Source organism: Typopeltis vanoorti, chromosome 12 (assembly GCF_054136105.1).
Source record: "Typopeltis vanoorti isolate ZY-2024b chromosome 12, IOZ_Tvanoo_1.0, whole genome shotgun sequence".
NCBI lineage: Eukaryota > Metazoa > Arthropoda > Arachnida > Uropygi > Thelyphonidae > Typopeltis > Typopeltis vanoorti.
In genome coordinates, this window is record NC_143560.1 from 99,093,696 (window position 1) to 99,112,585 (window position 18,890).

General features: G+C 36.2%; 1 protein-coding gene across 1 annotated transcript in view; it reads left to right on the forward strand.

Annotated features, from left to right (window-relative positions):
* LOC150101050 (uncharacterized) overlaps window positions 1-18,890 on the forward strand; it is a 159,743-nt gene that overhangs the window by 107,680 nt on the left and 33,173 nt on the right. Inside the window, exon 3 of the mRNA XM_090401536.1 lies at window positions 14,874-15,050. Within this exon, the coding sequence (XP_090257662.1) occupies window positions 14,874-15,050 (177 nt within the window). The remainder of the gene's footprint in view (window positions 1-14,873; window positions 15,051-18,890) is intronic.

An 18,890-nucleotide genomic window follows, 5' to 3' on the forward strand; every position in this document is an offset into this window, starting at 1 on the left:
TTTAAACATTGTTACATATCAGTGATCGTGTTTTGAACAAAATAAACCAATTTTTACAAGTTTTTTTTGTCTATTTAAATAATTCTAAAATCTAAAGAAGAAATCTTCCTGGAAATAATTTTCTAATAATTCCATTGAGAATGCTTATTTCGCGATTAAAAATACATTGCAGGGTTTTATCTTCACACAGGTTGATATTAGCAAAATAACAATAACGCTAAAATAACTATGCATATAAATAAGCTAACAAATGCACTGCTGAAGATATTATTCGTTATTTAGAAAAAGCGAAATGTGATGCCATCTTGAGCCACTACTATGAACAGAAAGTGCAGAAGAATAATACCCCACACGTATGGAATGGCCTCTGCATCGAGTAATGATGTGACGTAATCATGACTCACTACCCTCTCTGTTGCGTTAACGGGTGTTCTCATTTGCATTTTATATTTTGCTACTTTACATTTCAAGATTATGAGAAGGCGGGAGTAATTTTTTCCCTTTGTTTGGACTACGAAAAAAAAAAAATACACCCACTTCCAGACATATTAAAACGATAAAAGGAACTTAAAAATATAAACCAGTGGTATCAAGGGATTTTTTTTTTTTTTTAAGCAAACTCATCACCAAGAGGGCCACAAGATGGCGTAGTCGTAAGTTTGCGGGATAGCAAATACGAATTATATGCTGTTGGGGGAAGGGAGAGGACTTTGTCTAGACTGGGACTTCAATCTCGTCGAGTCGCATGTGGGCTTCGTAACGTTGTTATGCAGTTCTCATTAAAGATGGAGGTTTTATTTTGCGTGAGGCACGCCTCGCTTTCCATTTTTGACGTAATTTCATTGCCTAGTTAATCACTTCTGCCGTTCAATTTCCTAAAGTATAGAGAATTTTATTTAATTATTTATACCTTTTTTTAGTGCATTCCCGCTCTGAAAATAAAAAAAAAAAAATGTGAAGCTCAGAAATATGTACTTTGAAATGGCAGTGGTAGACCGTGCCATATTGAATTGCAGTTTCTTTTATCATCATTCATGGAAATAAGCGTTCTTTTGCCAGTCCGTTATATTGACATAAAATATTTTAAATCCCTTCTAAAGCGGATTAAAGGATTTCGTGGTTTCTGATAAAATGTATGTAGTGATATTGTTTTTGTTAAGAGGAAAATGAATAAAATAAAATCGTCATGGTTTACTGGGTAAAGCTTCTCCCATTATGTCCATTAACATTATAATTCGACGGGAATCATTCGAGCAAGAGCATATTTTTACAAAGCGGCTGTCCGGTATACATTGTTAGAACCATAAATAACATAATTCTATTTTTCTAATTTTTAGATCCTTCCTCTGTCAGTCTTTGTCAGCAATTGATAACAGATACGAACGCGCTCCCTCCATCTTATTTGACATATTAAGCAAGGGAGAGCTTCTGTACAGGGGCATTCCATTCAAAAAATAATTTTATAATATTATTAACAATTAAAATTGGAATAATTCTAATTTAGTGAAGTGTTTGTAAGCCAAACACTACCCAGAAAGTTATAGTTGATTGATAGTTATGCTGATTTTTTTTCAGAGTAGAAGGGTATTTTTAAATATCCAAGCTACCGACTTTGATATACTGAGTTGATTATATTGAAATCATTTTCATTATTTCATTCACCTTTTTCAGATAATATGAAATCTTATTTTTCTGCTCCCAAACTTGACATTTATCCAGTAAAGAATTACTAATTGACAATATTTAGGGGAGAACAAATAGCATCATTTAATCAGTACATGGATTAAATATGTCGTACATATGTCCGCGTCGTTGTATGTACAATTTGTTTGCAATATGTATGCTATTTCTTTATAAAATCTGTATTTGGTTTTATGAGAATGGACAATTGTATATTTACCAATATAAAATTACTCTTCCCCCCACCCCTCCCACAAAAAAATGTATATTTTTGTAATAATGGCCGGGAGACAGCAAAGAGCTGTTAGATAACGAGGCGAACTTGGCGATTGAAGTAGACAGGTAGAGTAGCCGACAAAATCAGTATCCAGATATTAGACAAACTCCAACAGATATTAATCTCCACTTTTTATTTTTGATTCAGGGTATTATTCACTCATCTCACTTAATTTCGACACTCAAAATCTGCTCTTTATATTGTGCGAATGTTGGATATAATTGTCCATTCGTTCCACTTACATTTTTTATTGAAGGAGTTTTTTCCCTTTTTGCTATCTTTCGAGTTTAATAACAAATATAAGCATTGAGAATGCTACCAATGACTATTAATTTCAAAAAATTGGAAATTCCGGCTTTAATATTCGCATATTAAAAAGAAGCAAAATCCCAGTCAAAACATGGGTCACCAGCCGTTAATCTTACTCTTTCTTTTCTTTCCAACAACGCGTTTCCGGCGTCGACTGTCAGTATTCATCGTAGATAAGAGTAACAATATACGGCGTATGGGAAAGTTCTCCACGAACGGGATTGCAGGAAGTGAAAAAAAAAAAAAAAATCATGTTGGCAACTGGGATTGACTAATAGCATGGGGTAGTGCTAGATAAGCAGCTGCTTGCGTAATCCCCAATCCCTCCGTTCAAAGAAAAAGACTAGTGGTTGACGAATATTTGCTAGATAACTTGATTTTTTGTGAAATACTGAGTCCATAAAGAAGCATTATTAGAATATATGCACAGCATATAAATAACTTAATTATAGCACGAAGTGGTTAAAAAAAACTGAATTTTTCGCCTAATACATACATATATATTCACGAAATGCTATTTTCGAGTTAAGACAATGTTAGTTAAAATAGCCAATAATAATCCACGAAATATAGCGCTTAGATGTTGGTGCTAATTATCTGAAAATATCGTATATTAAGCTGAAATGATGTTGCTTTCTATTTATCTCCGTTCTTTGTTTTCCGATTCTTACTTCCGTAGGTCTTCAGCTCCTAGGAGGGATAATTTTTTCCGTTTTTCAGTGGGTGTATCAATATTCGGCTTTTTGTTCTATATGTATATTCTCCTTCGTTATTTTTTAACGTTCTTAAAATTACTTAGCTTAAAAACAGTTTAAAGGGTATTTTGTAACTAGGGAATCTTCGAAACTAGTTCAGCAGAGAATGAAGTTTCAAGTACTAAAACACTTTCAGCAGTACGAAATGCATTTTCGTTACTTAGTACACAAATGGAGAGGGGCAAACAAATAAAGACCTGTAAGAGCATAACCATAACGAGAGCTGGTTAACAATGAAACTGTGGCCTGTTATACATCTCTCTCAGAAAGAAGATACTGCGAAATATGCAGTGCATTAGAACCGTGAAAAGGGGAGTGGTTGATGTTAACACTTTATGGCCACTTAATTTTTTTTTTTTTTTTTTTTTTAAATTATCAAAATGAGTATGTTTCAAGATTATGAAGCACTAGTGGAGCAAAAAAATAAAACTACGGATGTTGGTGTCTATCTTGTGATCTCTGCGGTTTGGTAACCGATTTAGAGACGCACTGCAGTCCAGCAGACTCTGAAGGTTATTTGCCTTCGAGCTAAAATGTGCGTTCTACTTCTCTACAGCGACATCATCTCTGATATCAGAGGTCGAGAAGTCAGAACAAGCTGCGAGAGCACACTTTTCCATTCTAATGGAAAGCTGACAGACTCGGTGGCGCCACAAGGCGCTGTTTATGCGACGCGCAATCTTTTACGACACTTTTCTAAGTAAGCTTGGAATTATCCTTCACTTCCGAAACTGCCAGTTGGTGGAAACTTTGGCCTCTTCTTTTTTTTTTTTTTTTTTTTTTTCTTTTAGTTACTTTTTTGTGTGTGTTTACAAGATCGATACGGGGAATGCTGTAAGGTGATAAAAACAAGTAAACTGAGGAAAAAACTTGAACACGGAAGACTTTCTAATATCCGATTTTGAAAAATGTGATGAGCATGAGACTACTCGTGGTTACTCTCCATTTGTGGCCTGCATGAAGGGACTTACAGGTACGTGCTCGTAGAATGACTCACGAAAGTCAAACCTGTTCTGAAGGAAGCTTCACTGGTATTTCTTCCTTCCAGCAAGTATGTGAAGGAAGTCTCATGATACTTTTAAATATGCTGTTGTTTCCTTGTAAGCTGTTGTTTGCGTTGATTGAAGAATTAAGTATTAGCATAATACTTAATTCTTCAGTGATCGAAATCTAGTTTCCAAAAAGCCTGCAGCTTTTTTTTCTTTAAATCATGTGTTACTTCAGTTTCCACGAAAATGACAGCGGATCCATTGCCTGTCCAACCTTCTGAGTGACTTACTTTTGTTTTTATTAAATAGAGAACATACTGAGAGAAACTGTTCTGTAGTAAGCATGTCTTTATTTTATATTAATGTTACATATATCTTCTATGTTTGCATGATTTATATGATAAAATATATAAATTTTGGCTTTGTACAGTAATTCTCTTTGGGTAAATAATTTTGAAAAAATCACTGATTCAGATACCATCAATCTAGCGATTTTAATGAGCATTGTGAAAATCGCATAGAGATACAGATATGTTCCACGTTGATAATATCTTGGGTACTATATAAGTAGCTCTGCTTCAATATGCTGTTTCAGTTGAGTATAAAAAAACGAACTGAAATGTACATAATTACTCAGATTTTTTTTTTTTTTATGTAGCGGAAATTTTTATGTTAAAGTAATCTGTTATAACAATAAATAAGAACGCATTCATTCTTTTCTGTTTAATGTTTTTTCCATAATATATAAAACGCACTTATTTCTTTCATACATAAAAGTGAAATTAGATGAATAGGATTAGTGGAAGGAGGATGTGTATACTGATGTAGTCCCAAAGCGATACTCCCCCCCCCCTCCCCAACCTTTCTGTGCCTGAGTGGATTTCTGGGTTTGTCTTAGTCATAGCACGATAATTGACTGTTTTCAACAGTATCACTAATTCTGAAACTTTATGCACATTTTTGTTCACAATTCATTTTAGCAGGTGATTGGCTACACACCCATCCGCTCAGCTTACTGGGAACACTATTCTAGGGTAGTTGCATCTCTCTCTCGCTGTTTTGTTATGAAAAGTGTTTTATAAATGAAGGTTGTTTAGCCAACATTTTTCTAAATTCACGTTTCTGTGTGAAGCACCTGTTCGATTCATTTTTACATCCCACCATAGTTAGAATACAAAAGGATTCTAGTTGGATGGATTTAATTGAAATTTTGTATTTGAAAAATCCTTGCAAAAATTGTCGAGCTATCCCGAACCATTTTAGGAATGTAAAGGGTGTAAAAAGGGGTGTAGAAACCATATATTGCAACAACTCTGCTCTTGATGATGTAATTAGACTATACGCAAAGACGAGAGGAATTCTTATATGGGCTTTTTTCGTTGAAGGTGAGTTAGCCGATCTCATACGGAGGTAGCAGGGTTTTCCTCCCAGAAACTCGGGTTTTTCATTCCTCGTGCAGACAAATTGGCCTTCAAAACACAGTTTACAGACAAAAAAATACTGATGTTGAGCGGTAGATGGCGTTGAGGGTAGTGTCGTAGTAAGAGAATTAAGTAGTAGTGGAGAGGGCGAGATGTTAGCGAAGTAGAGTGACCTCCCGTGATGAGTCCTTGGACTCCCGGAAGGTGTCACATAATAATAATGCGAATCCAATTTTGGGTTCGATCCGATATTTGCATCGCAAAAACGATTCAAACAGGCATTAATAATTATGAATTGGATGGAACTTAATGAAATTTAGTATTGATGAGCGCGATCGTTTTAACTTTGACTTCAAGAGCGGACCAAATGAAATAGAAAAATTGAGGTACAGTATAATAAAGTTATAGATTGGTCTGGAGTGCATAAGATGAAAATGGGTCGACGGGTAAATCGTTGCAAATGGGTAAATTGTTTCAGGTCTTTGCCCACACACGGCACTAATGTGCTATAGGCCAGTGTTAAACATAAACATTTTAACAAGAGGGTCGGTCATCAATAATATTTTGCATCGATAATAATATTCAGTCTGAGGAACAAGAGGTACCTTGTTTTATAAGGGCATTTCAACGGAAGATGATGAGTTACCTGCTACTTGCGTTGCAGGCAAACCGGTCGGAGAAAGGGAGGTGAGCAGTTTAAGCCTTAGTTGCTTACTTCATAATTCTAACCGGTGTGATCAAATTAGTTCGGCCGAAAACGTGCGAAATGGCTGAGTGACACTATTAGTCCTATGATACATGAAGGAGTTCTACTTATTTCCCAGCATCCTACTAGCTGCCCTGATTGGAGGAGGATGAAACTGGGTCTAGCCTGAAAATGACCAGCTATTACATGTTACCAGCACTTAATTGCTTGGGTCGAATAGCAGAAATTGAGGCGTAAATGCACTCAAGATGATTTAGGACATGTCGGGCATTGGTTGACCAGTTTGTCAAAAATATTGGGTTTAAGAAGGTGAAGGTTGACGTAAAGCAAGTAGGTTGATAATGAAGCAACACAGTTGTTTCATCATTACTTCAAGAATGATGAAGTAATTAGGTGGAGCACTTTAACTGAACGTGATCCTGCTCGACAACGTAGTTCTGAGGTGCAAAAACTGATATGATGGGTTGTTGTAATTGGATCCTGAAGTAAATCATACTGCTAAGAGTTGAACAAAAAAGCAATCACTTGATGAATTTATTAACACCTACAGAATAAGTATTAGGTGACGGGTCTAACTCTTATACGATTCTTATAACTTTTGCAGATTTTTTTACAAACTAAAACACTGCAATAACGTTTTGATAATATTTTTCACTTTCAGTGAAGAATTAAAAAAAAAAATTTTTCTCGTTTGCTACTAACAAACCAAATCTCCAATATTTCTAACTTATTTGACCCTGCTTCTGTTTCTTCCCACCTGCACAGAATATTTTTGGAGTTTCGTCATTATGTTAATTTCATATCAATTTCGAAATGGTTATTATTGTTTTGAGGGCTTGCTTTTTTCATTATTTTATTTACGACGGTCAGTTTAAAAGTTCAAAATCAAAGCATGGCAGATAAATTATTTTTGAATGAAGTTTTGTTTTTAATTATATTCTAGAAACGTGTACTTAACAGTTAACTGCTTAGCGCACCATCATTTCAGTTCTCCTCATACGGAGATAGTAATTTTTCTGATTTCCATAATTTTTTTTAATCAAGAAAAACAGACCATCCGACTAACCCTTGCCTTGTCATTCATTCTGATCAATCCATCACAGTACTTACTACGAATCTGGTTTAGTTACGTTCAGAAAAGCCAGTGTTGTCCGCTTTTTCAGATTCTGTTTCTTGTGTTTTTTATCTAACACTACATATTTTTCAAATTCCGATCATTTGTAAATATGATCTGACATTTCCTGACCCTCTGCTAATAATTCTAATATATATGATAAGATATACGCTGAATTACTGTACATTGTTCTGTGGTTTTACGAGTTTCATTTTTAAATAATGAATGAGAATATCCATTAACGTTTAGCATTCAGCCAGTCCTGTCCAGCGTATCGCTGTCGTGAAATGCTAGACAGATAAACTGCTGATTCAGGTACACCTCTCAAATTTCTCACAAGGTTACTAAATCAAGTGAGATTTGGCATCCCAAATAACCCTGTAGTACAATCCGTGGTAATCAAGAGCTAGTCGCAGATGTCTGTCACCTCATGTAATCAAATGGACCTAAACAATTATAAACAAATGCTTCTCGGGATCCTTGTAGTTGTTTACATGTTAGGTTAGGCTGCCAGCTGAACATCCCTTGGCGTGGTGATAACCTTCAAGCGACCTTAACAAGCAGCGGATTTTTAAAAAGGATATTTAATCAGTGTTGCATGTAACTATATCCGCGTGCTTAAGTCAGGGTCGTAGCATGGAGGACTTAGAGGTGAGCACTCAGACATTACCTAAAACTGTTTCGTTTCTACGGACACGAGGAATATAGTGTGACCAAAAAAAGGATAACTGTAAAGCGGCAGTCAGGCAAGAAATTATACTGCAGCTAAAGTTGCAGATACACAAAACTACACACTAAATCTTATTGTAACGATCATAATCTCCTGTATTAGCTCAAAACACCATATCTTATCGATATGAATTGGAGTTTGTAGCTGATGTCCAGAAAAAAAAATTTAATATTTTTCAGTCTTCAAATTTTATCTGTTTAACACTGAACAATACTTTTGGGCATCGCGCTGCAATCCCCTGTTTATAAAGTGTGAAAAGTACCTTTTGCTCTTTCATACGGCGATCCTGCATCAGCTGATGGATGGGGGTAGTTTATTGCCAGTTAGTGGCGTCATGTGTCACTGACATCTGTTTAAGAAATCCAGATTTAACTGAGATAACAAGGCCAGGCTAAGATAGCGACGAATAAGAACGCTGGAGAGTTTCCAACACTTCCCCACCTACCCTAAAATATCCAGCGTATATCTGCAAGACGGAGTTGTCAAAATTTTAATTTTTTTTATCCTTTTTTCTTAAGAAAACAGGAAAGGCATATGGTTGCTCAATCGAAGACATCACAACCAACCCTTGTTTCCGATTCTAAAAATAAATCCCACGCAGAAAGAAACAGTGTCTGTAAGCATTCCAGGGAGGTAATGAAAAAGAAAATAATCAGGTACTCAGAAATCAGCTAAGAAATGAGCCAAAGTTACCAAAAATATTAAATGATTACTTAAGAGGAGGACGTACAGTGCATGCTTTAAATGTACTATTTTAAAATACCACAACTGTTTTAGTAAACGAAGATGCAGTGAAAGATTAAATGGTACAAAATGGCACCCATTTTCTCATTGCATTCTATATCGAATATATATTCGATATAGAATGCAAAATATAGCTTTTTTTTTATACTGATTAACAATGCTATTCTCATAAGATTTTGAAAGTACATTGCTCTTTAAATTAAGATTCCTGAGGGGAAAAAATTGTATATGATCGGCTATGACAAGATTGTGAAAAAACGAAACATTTAATTCATTTGTTCGAATTACGTAACCATTAGAATAAGAAAAATTATGCGTCTTCAATCATCTTACAGGGAAACCTCATAATTGAGGATTCGTAATTGAGTCATAACAAGTATTAGAAGTACATGCAGTGCCGGATTTACGTATAAGCTAAAAAAGTTACAGCTTAGGGCCTCGCAATCTGCCTCAAATAAAAAAAACAAAAAAATATAAAAATTGATAAAAAATAAAAAAAATATTCGTAGAAAAATCACTCAAATGAAGTCAGACATCACGATAATTTCTAAATAATTTTAAATATGCAAAATATAACATTAAAATAATTTTGGCGCATTGTAAAAGTGATTGAGATTTTTTTTTTTTTTTTTTTTGAGCCTTATTTGTCATTTTTAAAACCCTTTAGTTATATAATTATTTCTGTGATTTTGTAAACGCATACTTTATTATTTTTTTAATAAAAATTAAAAGACAATATATTTTCATATATTAAAAAGGCGTATATATTTTAAATTTTTCTGAGACCAGCTGATGTAATTTAAAACAGTGGGGTTTTAAATTACATCAGCTGGTTTTGTATAGCTTAGGGCCTCAGCAAGTCTAAATTCGGCCCTGAGTACATGTTTTGTTTAATAAACGAAAGGTGTGCCGAGGGACGAACATAAATGTGAAAAAAAAAATGTTAAATGCATAATATGCGTTTGTCAACCAACTTTTTTTTGAGCTTTCACAGTTAGCTGATCAAGTAATGCGTATATCCTGGCAAAGATGGCGCAAGCTCCGTGTATCGTGTGCTACGCTTTTTCTACTGTCAACTTTCGCTTGCCATATGGGTTAAGTTATGTTATGATGAGCAATAATATGCGACATGGGTGTGTCCGTCACTTCTAAGAGGCACACGTTCAGTAAATGTTTTCAGCGAAGTGAGGTATCTATTTATGTCAACCTCATCAACTTTTAGCTCACTGCAAAGTATAACACTACAAATTATTTATTTTGCAAGTGTAGTCTCTCGTCATATTTTGATTATCAAAATACAGTGTGATTAAAATGAAAGTATCCCTGTTTAAGGCCTTGTCGAGCATCACTGATCTCAACACTGCGAAGCTTTGCAGGAATATATGTGCGTCATGCGGAAGCGATAGCTAAGGAGATACAGTAGACTCGCGATAATCCGGCCGCCGTACTATCCGGAGCTCGGATTTTATCACGGAGAATTATAATAATACAGTAATTCTCCTTGATAAAATGAGGTATACGTACTGTAATTTACTTTGCCAAGGCGTTGCAAGCGGGCGTCTGCTACAATCCTCCTACGTGCCGTGTGCATAACACAAGTTGAGACATGCAAAGTGCGGATTTCCCCGCTTCGTCAATTGTGTATCGGATGTCCACAAGTGCGGAATAAGTTTGCCACTGTTCCTGGTTACGTTAGTAAAGAGATTCGAAACATATCACTTGTGAAATCTTGGAAAATTCTTTTGGACCATGAAGGTGGACATTTCAACCTTGAACCCGTGTGTGAAACCGAAGTGGATGATGAAAACGATAAACTTGTTTCGTTGCTCAAAAATGTACCGAGCTGTGACGATGTCAATGCAGAAGGACGTTACAGAATGGATTTCAAACGACGAAGTTGATGAAATAACTGACAACGATATTGTGGAAATGACACAGGGGAAAGAAGAGGAGGAGGCATCCTTGGATGACAGGAAAAATCTCATTCCACATTCGGAAGGGTTCAAGACGATTGAGGCAGCGCTGCAGTACATTAGTGAGCAGGAGGAAGCGACGCCAGCTGATATCATCTGCTTGCGTAAGTGGAGGGACATTGCGTCGCGGAAGAGGGCTAAAAGGGTGAAGCAGTCATCTATCAAGGACTTTTCAAAAACTAAAAACTATAAGTTTTGAATCTCTCATCTTAGGCCTACCTTTTCACATTTGTGTGAAAAGGGTAGGCCTAGAGCTCCGGCCTGCCCTTTCGCCACATTAGGCCGGACTCGAGAGTCTGCTGTAGTTCCAAAATTCACCACCAGAGGCGTTGTGTGGCGTACCGAATGTAGATATAGTGATTTTTCTGTGTGTGTGTGTGTGTGTGTGATTTTATATATATACATTATATAGAATTTTTTTTACCTTGGGTATAATATATGTTAAAGATACCAAGCCATTTTAAACCTGGTTTTACTCCATTTTCCAAGTAAGCAAACAGACAAATAAGTCAAGTTTGCCCCTGCACGTAGTGTGAGTCTAATTGACCCTCAAGGTAGTGCAAATCTAGGCAACTCGTGGTAAAAATGGAATAATCTCTGATCACTATTCTTAATATTTACCCTTAATGCAAAGCCCATCTCCTTGAGGAGATGTATGATGCTATGCATTAAAGGCAAGGGGCATCATACATCTCCTCAAGGAGATGGGCTTTGCATTAAGGGTAAATATTAAGAATAGTGATCAGAGATTATTCCATTTTTACCACGAGTTGCCTAGATTTGCACTACCTTGAGGGTCAATTAGACTCACACTACGTGCAGGCGCAAACTTGACTTGTTTCTCTGTTTGCTTACTTGGGAAATGGAGTAAAACCAGGTTTAAAATGGCTTGGTATCTTTTAACACACACACACACACACACACACACACACACACACACACACACACACATATATATATATATATATATATATATATATATATATATAAAAAGAAGAGGAACATGGACTATAGCTCAAGTTCATAATAACTGTAATTTACAGTCGAATATTATAGGTTTAGAATGTTTTTTTTTCAGTGTCTTTTAATAGCTTTCTATGTTCTTAACGCCCGATGAAGTCGATCCCGACGAAACATGTTGCGTTTTCAAATAAATCTCAATTTGTTATAATTCTGGGATTTTTAGTCAGTTTATATTAAAATGAACATATCCAACCTCCGAGTTAATAGTAGTAGTCATGTGTGTGTGTATATATATACAGTATATAAAAATAAAATCTTATATATATAATATAGGCATTTGCACAACAGTTGGACTATAACGAGAATTCAAACTTAACTTCAGTTTACTTGTCTGTTATTATAATGGCACAGTGTTTTTATGGTTTTTTTAATTTGCGTTAAGTGTTACCACACCTGAAGGAGTCATTTAGACGAAAAATGTTGTGTGCTCCATTAAATTAACTTATCTATTTTCTCGGTTTCAATCAGTCAAAAAAGATGAACATATCGAATCACCGAGTGAATATTACTAATGATCATATATATATATATATATATATATATATACACACATACAGTAAAACCCCTTTTTTACACTTTTCAGGGGACTGATGTAAAAAAGTGCAAATAGCAGGAAATGTAAAAAAAAAACATTTAAAAAAGGCTAAAAGATGACTTACTGCTAGTATGCGAGTCTATATACTAGATTACAAAATTTAATAAATGAAAATAAATGAATTTACAATCACTTACATTTATCTATTTTAAAAAATCTTTAATTGCTGATTGTTTTTTTTTTTTTTACTTGGCACTAGATTGCTTTGCATTGAGTTCAATGCTTAACCTGTTTTCTACTATCGTGTTCAAAGTGGACACGGAGAGTCCAAGATCTTATGATAAATGCACACGTGTTCTGGCATGCCAATTTACACGTCGCAGAATTGCCATCTTTTCTTCTACCGAAATACATTTTCTGTCTTTTTTCTCCATGTTTCTAACATGGATAATCCATCACCGCAAAGCAACTTTCACACATTAAATTACGTTGCAGAAATTCTGCAATATCAATTCGTACTGTGATTGAAAAATCACGGTATCGCTCATCACTACAGTACTGCCGCATGCGCACAAGTCACCGTGATGGCGGAAACGAAACTACATCCTAAAGCAACGCCACCTGAGAACAGAAATGCGCAGATTTCCGCTGAAATCGATTCGAAAATCGGTATTGCCACCGAGAAAAAAAAAAAAAAAAATACGCAAATCACGGGAAATAACGTCCACATCAAGTTGTTAATGGCGGGAAAACAATACATCGTGAGAATAGGCCTTAAGATGGGACCAACAGAAAATGACGTAAATTGCGGGAACGTAAAAACGGGTTTTACTGTATATAAATATATATAGGAGAAAAGCATCACGCATTTTTATTCACTTCTATTTTGCATCCACGGGCTGCACTGTTAAATGTGCTGCTCTTCTCAGTATGCCACAAACTGCATCCTTTGCACAGTGTGTTCATCGGCAGAATTCAGCTGATTGGGACTGATGTTGCTCATATGTGCTGTCTTTCAGCTCTGGCAAGTTATTAGGATTATCCCCATAAACCCTGTCTTTGAGAAATCCTCAGAGCCAGAAAGTCACAGGGGATCAGATCAGGTGAACGAGGCGGCCATGCAGTTGGAAACGCACGGATGATCACTCGGGCTTCCGTGAAATGTTCTAGAAGAACCTCCTCTACGGATCAGCCGATGTGTGGAAGGGTCCCATCCTGCATAAACAGTCGCTTCTATCACTGTGGTACATGGAATTGTTCATCATATCGCGAAGTCTCTCGGCAGTAACTGAGCAGGTCACAGGCCCCAACTGGCGAATGTCCTCACAGATGAATGGTCCAATGATGAACGAAGCCTGAACTTTCTCCTGAACGGAGCTGTAAACTAGCACGACATCAACTTTCAGTGAGTGCAAAGGAATTTGTTGGATTGCATGCTGGTTTTGTGTAGCCCACGCCCTTGCAATTGCGGGTATCTACAACTCCGTTCAGGCGAAAGTGAGTTCCTTCTCCTCCACAAAATCATCCACAGCTACAAAGCGTCTAACTCCACTCGAGCAATGTTAAAGCGAATGTCAGCCGACTTTCAAAGTCCTGCGGATGCAACTCCTGTGTCAGGGTTATCTTGAATATGTAGAAATGCAGTATCTTCCGTAGAAATTTCCAGACCTTCGTGTAAGGTACATCCATGTCTTGATATAGCACGTGCGCTGCAGGAACCAACGCAGTTATTCATGGCCTGCTCCACAACGGCAGTATCAACTTCATTCATTTGTCGTGAACTAATTGGTTTACGACTTCTGCCAGGTCTAACTCCCAACGATCCCGTTTCTTAAAAACGACTGATCATTCGTCGCTGAGCACATGGAGATAGTGGACCTCATCGACATTTATTCAAGCGATGAAATTCGCGCAGTGCAGCAACAGCATTGCAATTGTTCAGGTAGTACAGCTTCACGAACAAGGTTAGTGTCATCACTGTGGATGGTATTAATAACCAGAGAGAAGGGGGAAAATTCCCCTTGTCCATCTTTTTAAACCCTCCTGGCACCTGTTGAATTGCGTGATGTGCAAATTCCATTCACTTGGTGGTAAATTTCGGAACTACTTTTTTCTTATATATCGCTTCCGCATGATGTACGTGAAGTTACGCAGCATTTGGATCATTGGATGGCACTCCACAAGGCCTTAAACAGGAATGCTTTAATTTGGTCACTCTGTGGATTTATAATAATAGAACATTAGCAGCAAATCCTATTTGAAAATCATAATAGGATTAGTAAAAAAAAAATTATATGTATATATAAAACAATTTTTTGTTCTATATGTTTTCTCCTCTTTGGGTAACTCACTGAATGATCTGGCTCAAGGAAAATGGAAGATTAGAAACAGTCTTGATTTTAGTGTTCTTATAGGCTTCTCTTATAGTGTGAAAGATGAAAAAAAAAACAGGAACTTACCTGAGGTTGTATCACCTTCGCCAATTAAAATGCTTAAGCCGTATGTGCTGTTTCAGTTCCTATCTTCATTTTCCCAAATATGGAATCAGTTTGATGCAAGTTAGCTGCTGCAGAATTTCCACCACCATTGTAATTGTTCTTTCTTTCTGTCTGTACAGAGACAACTCGCCGAACTTCCCGTCCAAAGTTCGCGTGACTTTCTTCGAGTGCCAGAAGCCTCACAGCGTCGCCACACCAGACACCCCTCCTGACATCCCTTTCGAAATTTTGCCGGTCATAATGGACTCTCCTGTGGAAAATCATCAGGATCCACCGGGCTATGACAGACAAGTAAGGTGAGTATCATAAGTGAATAGACAAAATTATTAAGGAATCTTCCTTAAAGATGTCACACTTTGCTTGGGCCGGGAGGGGAGTTTATATTTGTGACATGGATAACTCCGCATCATGCCACAAAGTATTTTCTTAGCACTTTTAACATTGTTTAAAAGGTGGTTTTATTAAATGGAAAAATTGCTGAATACAAAGAATTTTTCTCATAAATCTGATATAATTTCAAAATATGGTAGTTTGGGTATTAGTTATTGGTAGTTTGATGAAGGGTTTTTATCATATATCTCAAGTATGGATATCTGCAATTACGGAAATAGAAATGTATTAACATAAACATTTTCATTAAAACTAAAATGCACTCGTAACAGGAGGAGAGGGTTGTAAAGTTCTACTGATACTGTTACGTTCACTGGGGGTGGGGAAGAAAAGCAATAAAAAATATTCCCAGAAAAAGTGACAGCATTAAAGAAAAAACCCCATTGAATAAGAAGTTTGTCGTATTCCTTTTGAACATTTATCAAAAAATTGTGGGTTCATTAGTAGAAATAGAATCACTTCATCCCATTCTTTTATATATACTCTCCACTTCCTGAGATCTCTCACCATTATAACACGCCGAAATCCAAAGAAGTCTCCCAATAGACAGTTCTTAAGACCACGAAATTAGATGCTCTTCTTCTAGAAGAGCATCTAATTTCTTTTTGTTTGTTTCTTTCTCTTTTTGTAGTCTAACCATCGTAAATCTGTTAGGGTTTTTTGTTTCAATTTTTCGAAATTAAGTAACTTTCCACTAGGTAGCAGATTCTTGTTTGAAAATCTATAAACCACGCATTAGATGCAATTGCTATTGTTTTAAAATAGAAGCTGTGATGACCATCATTCCTGTGCACAATACTTTTGTCATTTAATTCATGGGCATATACTGTATTAGCGAATATCGTTAATTTGTTTCCTTCTCCCCTCCCCCACCATGCTACGAAAGTTCTGAAAGGTCATTATTACCTCATTTTGAAAACGGGGGTCATCCGTGTATTATCTATATTATAATAATTCAAAATCTTTAGAAGATTTTTATTCCAGTTTTTGAAATTGTGAGAAGTTGAAACAAATTATATTAATAAAATAATAAACGATACTTAAAAACGAAGATCCAAGTAGCGCAGACAAGGACTACAAAAAGTGTTCCTTAAATTCTGAAAATAATATTGAGTGAAGAATTGTTCCTAGCCTAGAAAAAAATGTATTTACATTTTTAATAAATAACTAAAACAATGATTAAACTTGTCATCATTCAGATTGCTCAATCAGCTCCTTAATATTTTCGTTTACGTTTGGAAAATATATTACGTATTTTCCAAACGTAATTTATATATTACGTTTGGAAAGTATAAAAATATTTTCCAAACGTCAATGCTTTAAAGAATGTGCTTTCGAGTCTGAAGATATCTAACAGAATATGGCAGCATTACTCAAAGATTTCACGAGAAGATTTGAAAAATAATTATTTGTTGTAGTTCCAGTGACGCTCGGCGAAGAGTACACATTTCAAAGGAATGCTTTCTTCAAAGTAATCAATTTTCTTTTTATTCTCATAATGTTCCTCTATTTCGTAATTCCAGGAACATTTGAATAACACTTCTCATAAGGAAAAGCACTGTTCAAAAATAAAGCACTTAGGTGAAGACAAAGAGGCTGCTTAAATAAGTATTGGAACAACACTATATTTCACGGCACGTTCACTGTTCACACTTGAATGGCGTGCAGGCCCTCCTTTGGTCTCGGATCGCACTTTCACCTACTCTTTTTTTGATAATACGAGTTCGGTATTCTTCTACTATTCTTAGTAGAGATGTTATCACTAATAGTTGTGATAATGTTCGCTGCATTCTACAAGCCATTTCTTCCCAAAGATGTTCTGTTGGATTGAAAAAACTTGGCTGCCAACAATTTCTGCATTCCTTTTCTCAAGTCATGCCACAAAGAGTACATTGAGTACGACATGGTTGTCATATTGAAAGAGAAATGGATCTGTTATCCTTAAGACTGCCACAATGTAGGAAGCATTGCATTAATCAGAATGCAACATCCATCCTTCCAGGCACTACACCGAGTTCGTGTTGGAAAAAGTGGAGCCAGATTTTTTTACAGATCCTCCACCCGACTTCAAGTTGCGATGCGCTTTGACATAAGATATTCCTCGAATATCTCTCACACGCACATTCGATCAGAGAAAGGCACAGTGTAATTTATCGCTCCATATCACGGACTTCCAATGCACTATGGAACCAGTTATGATGGTCTCTACACTATTCTTTACTTAAGATGTTTTCCTTGACTGATATTTTGCTTGTGCAGCTTCGCTTTCATTGAAGCTCTTTAGTGTTCTGCTATTGAATTCCTGTAGACTCCTTTAAATCCATCTTCGATCATTTCCAATGTAGAAACGATCTAAGTCTTGGACTAGCGAGATTTCTATAAAATTCTTGGTGCTACCTTCTTAGCTTTTCCTATTGATTTCTTGGCTGAAATAGCATCCTCATATTTCTGTTAGCTGAAAATGTTGCTTACGTACAGTTCGGTGATGTATTATTTTTTAAAACCAATGTCACTGGATATGGCATCCTATGATAACGCCTGTTTCGTCTGTAAGTTGTTCACCATGTGCCGTACGATCTGCAAGATATCCAGTCTACTGTAGCAGTACATATTGTGTCATATAACAGCGTAGGCTATGTATGATGACAGAAAGGTACATTTCAGTGTTTCATTCTGAAACAGGTGGCCAACTAATGTTTTATTTCGACATAGTATATTACGCATTAGTTCCAGATGTGAGACGTGATTTATACATAAAAAAAAAAAGTAGTTTCCGGTAACGCCATTGGATTCTGATTGCAGTGATTAAAAGATTAGTTAGACTATATAATTTCACTTATTTTACCAAAAAAAAAATATAATAATAATAATTAATTTAAAATCCACACTAAAAGATAATTCACTTGTAACTTTAAGTTGTATTGGTGCTGTACAAGAGGTATCATTGTTGGGACCACCCTTCACCAACAGATTATTAGTAGGAAGCATAAGGACAAGGTAATGGTGAAAAGGTTAAGAAGAAAGAAAAAGGAAATTAAAGAAGGGAGTGTACCAGTAACGAAGAAATCTCCTTGAAAACGGACCATGTTTTTATTATGCAACGTCTTCAGACTGAGATCAGTAAAGAAAGTGATTACTGATCACGCACACAATTCATAGGTTTTGCATACGTTCAGACATTAAATTGAGGGCTTATAAATGTATGTGTTTCTGTAGGAAAGGTGGTCATACCAATTTAACAAATAGATAAGTGTCTGCATATCCACTTGCAGATGTGTTCGTCGCGACTATGAAGAAAAACATCTCGGAGTTTAACCTGTATATACGAATTTACCGCCTTGACACCTCAGCAAATGATGCGCGATGGTCGGTAGTGGTGATTTGTTTAGCCGTTGAGTTTTAGTGTGCACTTGAGGAGACTGTTTGTTTTAAATTTTACAATTAACAGTGTTATCGTGGAGTTTAATGAGCTGATTATTTTGTTGTGAATTGTAGGTCTGCCAGCGGGTTTCGAGTAGCTTAAGATTATTAAGTGTCCTGTGCCATCAGTAATCTTGAATTCATTAGGTATACTTGAAAGTCATAGGCCGGTTGGTCAACACCATGATCTCTTGTTGAAGATTGTGGAAGTGGCAGTGTAACTGAATGTGTTCAGGAATTGATTGTATTGACCTATTAGGAAGTATTGACCTATTTGATGTATCGGAATTGGAGTAGTTGCCAAGATTTCCTCTTTGTTGGTGGCT